Source organism: Drosophila guanche, unplaced genomic scaffold (genome assembly GCF_900245975.1).
Source record: "Drosophila guanche unplaced genomic scaffold, DGUA_6, whole genome shotgun sequence".
NCBI classification, from domain to species: Eukaryota; Metazoa; Arthropoda; class Insecta; order Diptera; family Drosophilidae; genus Drosophila; species Drosophila guanche.
In genome coordinates this window covers 1,343,670-1,352,384 of record NW_022995753.1, presented here as the reverse complement: position 1 = coordinate 1,352,384, position 8,715 = coordinate 1,343,670, and the positions used below count along the sequence as shown (strand labels likewise).

At 41.0% G+C, this 8,715-nt stretch overlaps 1 protein-coding gene across 1 annotated transcript; it reads left to right on the top strand.

Annotated features, from left to right (window-relative positions):
* The first annotated feature begins 3,250 nt into the window (after positions 1-3,250).
* Positions 3,251-8,346, top strand: LOC117588311 (frequenin-1). The gene is made up of 7 exons (XM_034279501.1): positions 3,251-3,415; positions 6,628-6,652; positions 6,732-6,780; positions 7,128-7,217; positions 7,513-7,591; positions 7,698-7,786; positions 7,887-8,346. The coding sequence occupies exons 1-7, from the start codon at positions 3,352-3,354 to the stop codon at positions 8,052-8,054; spliced, it is 564 nt and encodes a 187-aa protein (XP_034135392.1). The 5' UTR covers positions 3,251-3,351; the 3' UTR covers positions 8,055-8,346.
* Positions 8,347-8,715: the final 369 nt, after the last annotated feature.

Sequence of the window (8,715 nt, the reverse complement as noted above, 5' to 3'; positions counted from 1 at the left end):
GGGGGGGGCCTGAGCTTTTGATGCCCTTGCGTATTCATCAAATTGTGTGAAATTGTAATTGTAATTTCCACCGTTTGCAATGGGCATTTCTATAGAGGTAAAGGTAAAAGGGTTTCTGATAGAGACATGACCATACCCGGTACTCAAACAGCTCAAGGATATATTAGTTTGTGGTCGAAGTGGGTGTGTGGATACAAATTCTAGATCAGCATCAATAGCAGTGTCAGCGACTACCTCTCAGAGACTATAAGAGCTAGAGCAATTACATTTTGTGCACAATCACACTGAATCAAGATGATCTAAAAATGTTGCATCCACAATTTTTTAAGATTTAAGAATGACCATGCCCTTACCGTTCCCCAAACCAACTCATTCCCTACATTGTTTTAGAATTCAACAGAAATCATAAGCTCCAACTGCAGTGGCTCACAATGTTCCCGCTCGTTTTTATAGCCTTTTTACACTGCGGCTGCGTTATGATTTTTTGGTGCATTTTTGGTACATAGGTTAAGCCTAGGGTGCAGGTGCGTCTACTACAAATATTGATAGGAAACGGACTGGCTACAAAAATAAAAGAAATCAGAGAAAGAAATTCCCCACATGTACACCCCTAGCCATGCCCCTCTTAAGCCGTCAATGGTCCAATCAAAAGCCATTCGAAAAAATTAATGCCAGCAGCATAAGCCTGTCTAAAGCCTTGGGTTCTGTTTCGCTCTTGTCCCATAACCATTTTTCGAGTGACAACAAAACGCGGCAACAAAATGCATTTGCATTTGGATCAATTATTTGATAATTGGCACTGGCCATTAGCCCAAAAACATATGAGAAAGTCCTACCACTATCACAGACTACAGCCACAAATCGGACATAGTGTGCGGACATGGATAGATAGATAGGATTTCTCATTTGCAACCAAATTGAGCGGTCATCGAAGGCTTGAGATGATTGAGTTGATTCCGATTGAGAAAGCGGTAAATGGGTGGTGCAGATTTTAAATCTTCTTTCAGTTCAATTAAAGTATTTCCTCGATAAATGTTCTTCCCACAAAGGTTAGGTTTATGGGGCTGCTCGATCAAAGAAGATTCTGTTGCTAGTTTAAATATGCTCAAATAAGTATGCTACCTACTAGACTTTGACTCCTGCAGATTCCGATCTTATGTGTGGATTCCGGAGGCACCAATCTGAGTCGTTGCACCGTTAAAATTAATTACACTCGAATACATTTTTGGCGCTGCTTTGATTTCGTTTTTCCGCACTCGCACTGACTATACATACCCAAGGTATGTGTGGGTTGTGACTCACACAGTTGTTGGCGAGTGTTCGTGTGTTCAAGGCAAGTAAGTGCTATATGCTCGCGGGCTTAGCGCGGCAAGGACTCGAAGATGGGGCACAGGGAGACTGCAGCATAAAAAATAAGCACACTGTGTGGGGGCATGGCGCGAGATGAAGAAAGAAAGGGTGGCAGACACATTCAGACAGATAAAAAGAGTCGAGTTATGGAGTATGGTTGGGTGAGGGGTAAAAGTAGGTAAGTGGGCCCTGGCCCTAGACATATCGACTTGTTCCCGCCCCTTTCTTTGGCAATGCATTGGCAGCCAGCTGTGCACGAAGTAAGCGTACAAATATTTTTAGTTTGAACAAATTTCCGCTTGTCGCTGGCCTGTTGTAAAAAGCGAATAAAATGAAAGCGCAGAGCTGAAACTGAAACTGAGAGAGACGACGATAAAAACATCCGTACGCATAGAGTAGCGCACCTGACATCATGACATAAACAAACTCATACACCTACATATACATATGTACATGTAGATACAGACAGGCAAAGACAAACAGCGCTTAGTTAGTAAACGCCAATGGCTCAACAGACAGAGAGCGAGAGAGAAACTAAAAAGAAAACTAGTGGCTATAAAGTGGGTGGTGAAGGTGGGAAGAGCAATGGGTGCAGGTGTAGCTGTTACCTGTATGTCTGACACTTTTGTAAACAAAACAAAAAATGCCAAAACAATCAAGCGCTTTCACCCTCACAAAAGCAAAGAAAGTCGGTCCTTGGGCCCCCTTAGTATTCGTATTCAGGGATGCACACATAAAGACTCTGAAATGTTTCTCTAGCAACATGGGGAAAATGATATTTTAGTATAAATAACGAATCGGACAACATCATCTATCTGTCATTGAGAATTTGTCTTCAATAAAGTGATCCGTCAGAAACTTTCAGCTCCCCACACTCTTTGCCAGTGACTCGAGATCGAATTAACAAAAACTTGCCCGATTATTTTTAATCTGCGCTTATAAACAGGCTTCCTTGGGCCTTTTGTAACCATCTCGCACTCTCCCCTTGGAGCATACGTTCTTTTTGTGCCGCGTTAACTGCACTGGATGGCAACGCTTTTTGCATGTGACAGCTCTGTGGGTCTGCATCTGAAATTAACAGAATTTATTTCATTTCATGCTTCTGGGTCTCTATTAGAATGGGTCTCCCAGATAGGGCAGGATGGCGGTGCAGAATAACAATGGCAACTTATTTTTATGGCATTCGCGTCAACCCCAGAAGGCAGCGTGGCCTCTCCTCCTCTTTGGCCACCATCGCACGTCCACGCTGGCACCCATGGAAAATCCCTTATTCCCCCATTCTCCTCACACAAAGGGTTTAGTTTTTATGGGCATTTCTTTCCAGCCTCTGAGCCTTACCACATCGCTCTGCCGCGTCATCGCTTTGCCCTGCCTCGTCACCGCTCTTTCCATTCTTCTTTTTATACCGTGCACTCAAAGAGAGCAACATATTAGTTTTGTGTAGATGTGTGGCACAAACAGAAGACAACGTTTTCGACCCCATAAAGTATCCATGGACATTCTTGATCAGTCCCATAAGCTCACACATTCTCATATGTATATAAAAGTAGTGACGCGGATTGAGTTGCGGCTCACAACGTTCCCCCTCGTTTAGTATTACGTATATTTTTCCTCTATAGTACAAATGAAACGGAAATTCTAGCCTTAAAATTGGCTAATAATGGAATACCTCTCGTTTTATCACGGAGCTCTGGAGTTAGAAAAACGGTGGCATTTTTCTGATCAAATGTTCCATGAACTTTTCCCCAATTATCTCATTTTTTCTTCATGCCTGGTTTTAATGTTTGATGTATTGATGAATTATAAAGAATACAAAAATTCCTATGGCAAAGTTTTGAATTCCAAAAAAAGAATATAAAATACTAAAAAAAAAATAAAGTTGGAAGTTGGGCAACAAAAACTTTTAGTTTTCCAATAAAAAGCAATAGAAGTCAAGTGCAACAGCAACCAAAAAAAGTAACAAGAAAGGAAACTAGCAAAGAGTGCTGAAACAAATACAACATGGGAAAAAAGAGCTCCAAGTTGAAACAGGATACCATCGATCGCTTAACAACGGATACATATTGTAAGTACTTGCTTGAACCTAAACTATGCACATACATTTATCTGCCTTTGAAAACGCATCTAACCATGAATCGATTTGTTTATAAAGTGGGTTTTGTTTACCTGTGAAACGGCTTGAGGCAATGAAGTATTATCTTAAAAATCAAATGTGCATTCGCTTTAAATAATTCGTCTGTCTGTCGGATGTAACTCAGATTCTAAGTGGCTAGCTAAGCTCCCTCGTTGACAAACTTTGCCTCAAGGCGAATTTATTATGGTATTGAAGTGATTTCAATTTGCTCTGCCTGGTGCATTGTTTGACCTCCAGTGGTGGAGAAAGTCTGCAACGACATGTTGGCTTAAGAAAACAGATTGAGAGAGAGATGTGGCGAAAATATTGAAAAATATGAAACTTCTACTTGTTCTTCCACCCCAGAATTAATCACTATTTGTAGCCTCCATCTACGCTGAGATTTCACAATGTCTCCGGTTGGCATTTCTTATTTTGATTTGTTATTGTTTACGTATTTGCTGGAGCCGGAGTCGCCTGGGTCTGGCGTCTGGCTATTAATCAATCTACGGAAAGTGGCAGAAAGCTATATCTTTGTATTTGCCAGATAAATGCATAATTCAAAAGTGTTTTCGCAGAAGTTGTTCATCGCTCTCAGTCACTGAACGAACGAACCAATCGAACAACTCTTGAGATGCGAATCTGTTTCAATTCTCTATTTTTTTAAATTTGTTTTCACCTTTCAGGGTAACCTTTACTGCTACTTGTTCTGCCACTGCTAAGCGGGAGATTTTCTATTCATTTAACTAGTTTACAGTGCTGAGCCTTTGTTTTTGCGGTACTCTTTTCGGTTCTGCCATTTTTTTCTCCTTGACAATGCAAGTCAAAAACTTTTCGAGACCCGAAAGTTTTTAGATAATTGCTTGACTTTTTTCCCATTTCCATTCAGTTGCCAAAGTAAACTGCTTTGGGGATTAGGGCTGGCAGGGTGCTCCACGTGGGTCATAAGAATAATTACCGGTGGGTATTTGAGGCCGCATCGCCAAGAAAGGAAACGAGAAGATGGGCAGACTTGTTGGCACTGTGGAACAGAGTGTTGACAGAATGCTGCGAAAGTTTTCATCATTTCTGAATGGCTTTTCTCTCAATTTGTTTGTCTTCCCTTCGCCAGACACTGATAGTTGACCGCACTGGAAGGGAACGGGGAACATGGTGCACGAGCAGCCCCAACTTGTGCTGAATGTCGCGTCTAGTGTCGTGTGTGTTCCTTGACAGATAGCAGCAAGCCTTTGTTTGGCCAGGCAAACAAATGAATCAGCTAAGGACTCAATTTATAACCGTGTCCAAGGAAGAATCTTAGTATTTTGCTCGCTGCACGCATGTCCTGCGTCCTTTGTCTACGTTTGAATAATATTTGTCCTGAGCAGTGACATGCCAGTCAATTGGTCGTTAGACTAGTTCTATCTGCACAGAGCTGCCAGCCAAGCCAATGGAGTAAATAAATAAATAGCCAGAAAATATATATTAGTTTCGGTGACATGGCCGACCAGAGCTGGTGGTCAAACACTAAATGGAAGTCCCCGTGCCCGGAGCACGTGTTGTTTGCGTTCTCTGAACTCTGTGATTAGGAATTAGCTGAATAAGGGATTTAATTGTAAAAGAAATGTTTTGGATTCGCATAGGGCCGGTTAGTCTTTAGTGTAAGTCAATTCCAGCATTGAATCGTGTGTGTGAATTATGGCTACATATAAAGTAAATAATTCATATGACAGTTACTGGTAGGCAGCAAAGAAAATATGAATGAGTGGCATATCCCCCACATACATAGTATATTTTCCGATTCTCTGGAGCCATCCATTTAATTGTCTGGAACTCGGGAGCCATCCATCGAACTGTGTATTAATTCTGAAGCCAGCTTTCTCGTGTGGAAATGGGACAGCATTTATGTGGCAGTGTGACGGGACGGGTTCCGTCTGCGTGGGGTGCAAAAAAGGGCGGCCTGACACCACAAGCCACTGCACTCTTCTTCCACATTGTGGCTGTGGCGTCTGACACTGATGGCAAAAAGTCGTGCGAGCAATGTAAACTTTATTTACAGGCAATCCTAAAGATAGTAAAGAGCGCACACACAATGGCTGTCCCTTAAATATCCACTTTGATATTCTCACATGCCACATAACAGTGGAATTTAGAGGCATTGTGGGGCGTACACAAGAATACTTCTGTCCATTTCCTTATCTGTGGCAAGGTTATCGATTACCAATCACTTCTGGGCATTTTGGTCTTTACAATTCGGGACTTCATTGAATTGGCAATGCCCCTGGGCAAGAGATGCAGTGAAGAGTATGCAGGGGGAATATCAGCGGGGAGAACAGGCATTCTGGCTAATTAAAATGCAAAGCGTGTAGGTGGCCCATCAAACAATAGCTGGATAGCACGCAGACAAGAGGGAAATTGATTGAGAGAAGTAGAGAGGAGGAAAAAAAAAGACCAGAGACATCCATATGAATAATGCCAGTGGCCGCTGTAGATAAATGGCAGCCATTGAGTCAATTGCTTCAGTTCCAGTTTCATCCACAACTCCAGATTCCTTGGGGTGTTATCAAGCCCCACACAGTTCCGCCCGTTGTGGCAGTCCTCCTGCCACTCCCTTATGGGATGCTCTCCATAAAAGCAATTCCAATGTGTGTCATTTTGCGTGAATTATGTTTTAATATTTTGTTTCTTTCCCTGTCTAGGGATTCTGGGAGTGGTAGTCGGTAGTCTTATCTGCTTGTGGTGTTCGGCCATGAAGGTATGATTACCAAGAGCAATGAGCACACTCATTTTGTGAAGACTAATACGAGCAATAAGAAAACAATGCAATTTTTATGCATAAACATAGCTGAAGATGGAAAGTGGATTTTGCCTGAATAAATTCAACATTTTCATATATCTGTGTCTCAGCAGCTGAGGGGTAGATCGATTTGTTATTGCTGAAAGCAGGATGGATTCCAATGTAAAACAGCTAACAAATATTTCTAAAACCTTATCGTCTGATTTAGTTATCAATGTGAGACAGTTGTCTGACAGTCAACTCACTTGTCCGCTCAATAGCGATTTGTGTGCTGTTCATTGCGTAAATAATACAACTTACATCTTCTACACATTTGCAATTACAAATATCAAATTCTCTATGCAATTTTCGATTATTCTGATTGTGTTTTTGTTGTTTGTTTTTGCAGTCACAGAGAAAGAAATACGGCAATGGTGAGTGCGGAAAATGTGCATTGAAAATGTGTTACAATTCATGATTAATTCCCATTCTTGGCATTCCTACGGTACGCAGGCATAAAGGATTCCTCAAAGACTGTCCCAATGGCCTTCTAACAGAACAGGTGAGTACGCCACGATGACTAGATCAGCTACAAATGTACATAAATATATCGAACAGGTGTCAAGTGGTTGGCATGGTGAATTTTTGGAGCCAATAGACTTAGCAGAAGGCAACATGTTCGTGTGTTTTCAGCTTTGGTCATCGCACGCCTCGGTTGTTGGCTGCTGCAGCTGCTTTCGCTTTAAATAATGACATTTGGTGCTTCTTTCAAACAATTCTCTGCCCACCATGACTCCAATTGATTCATCTTAATATGTATCTAATCATGTTCATATTTATATATATTTCTCTCTCTCTCCCGGTTTCTTCCTTCTTTGTTCTTTCCTCCACTCTTCTATCTTCTTCCAGGGCTTCATAAAAATTTACAAACAGTTTTTTCCACAAGGCGATCCGAGTAAATTTGCTTCGCTCGTCTTTCGGGTCTTCGACGAAAACAATGTGAGTACCGACCAGTTCGAGCCATCCCACATATTCCCCTTCCCATCCCTTTTGATTATCCGACTTGGCCAGCAAAAAACTGAGACAGCCACAAAAATGTAAAGATTTTAGGGTCAGGTTAACGACCTGTCCTGCTTGTCCAAGCGTGAATCATACATCCATTTTTTTAGCGCCGACTTTATGGTTTTTGCCCTTCCTTCCTTTTTTCACGCATTCTTTATCTGGAGCTCAACCATTGTCTGTGTCTGTGTGCATATCTCTCTGCTTCTCTTTATTTTCTTTACATATCCGTCAGGATGGCTCCATTGAGTTTGAGGAGTTCATACGCGCCCTTTCCGTGACATCAAAGGGGAATCTGGACGAGAAGCTGCAATGTAAGTTGGACACAGCCAACTTAGCCAACTAAATGGCCTGCACCTGCTTCTTTTTTGCGATTAAATTCCTATATTGAGGTGCATCTCTTGGTTTTATTTTTAACAGGGGCATTCCGTCTGTATGACGTGGACAACGATGGGTATATAACGCGCGAGGAGATGTACAACATTGTGGATGCAATCTACCAGATGGTGGTAAGTGGAGACGATTTGGGCAATAAGATCAGGGGATATCAAGGGGCCACCACGGGTACGCCATCTACATATGTATGTGTGTATATCTATCTTTTCACAGGGCCAGCAGCCGCAATCGGAGGACGAGAACACGCCGCAGAAGCGTGTGGACAAGATCTTCGATCAGATGGATAAGAATCATGATGGAAAATTAACATTAGAAGAATTTCGTGAGGGTAGTAAAGCTGATCCACGTATAGTTCAGGCGTTAAGTTTAGGTGGTGGTTAAACCGCTAAGCGTGACCCACAAAAACAGATCCGATTTCAACCCAAAAAAAAAAAAAAAGCGCATATTAAATCAACATTAAGACCGAAACCAGAAAGCTAAAGCCGGCGGAGACTTGACTCCCCCTAACTTAAATTTTTCCCTACGCTTTTCTCGATTGCCGATTCACGATTCACGATATCCGACTACCGATTCCTGTTTTCCGATTAAGCGCGTCAGTTGAGGCATTGAAGATGATAATAATTTTTTTACATGCATATGCATAACGAAAATGGATAACTGAATGACATACAAAGAAAACCAGAAAACGGGGCGAAAAGCGATAATGAATAATGAAAATTTTTAAATATACAAAAGAATACAAAAAAAAAAAAAAAAAAAAAAAAAAAAAAAAAAAAAAAAAAAAAAAAAAAAAAAAAAAAAAAAAAAAAAAAAAAAAAAAAAAAAAAAAAAAAAAAAAAAAAAAAAAAAAAAAAAAAAAAAAAAAAAACAAAACAAAAATATAGAAAATCGTGATGTAGTCCAAGCGCAGTTCATAGCCTACAGTAAAACGTAAAAGTAAAATATATTTAACTTTAAATGTGGAAGAGGAGCAGATCTTTTTTCGAAGCATACACCAATTACGAGTAAATAAAGTGCGAATACGAATACATCAGCATAGTTA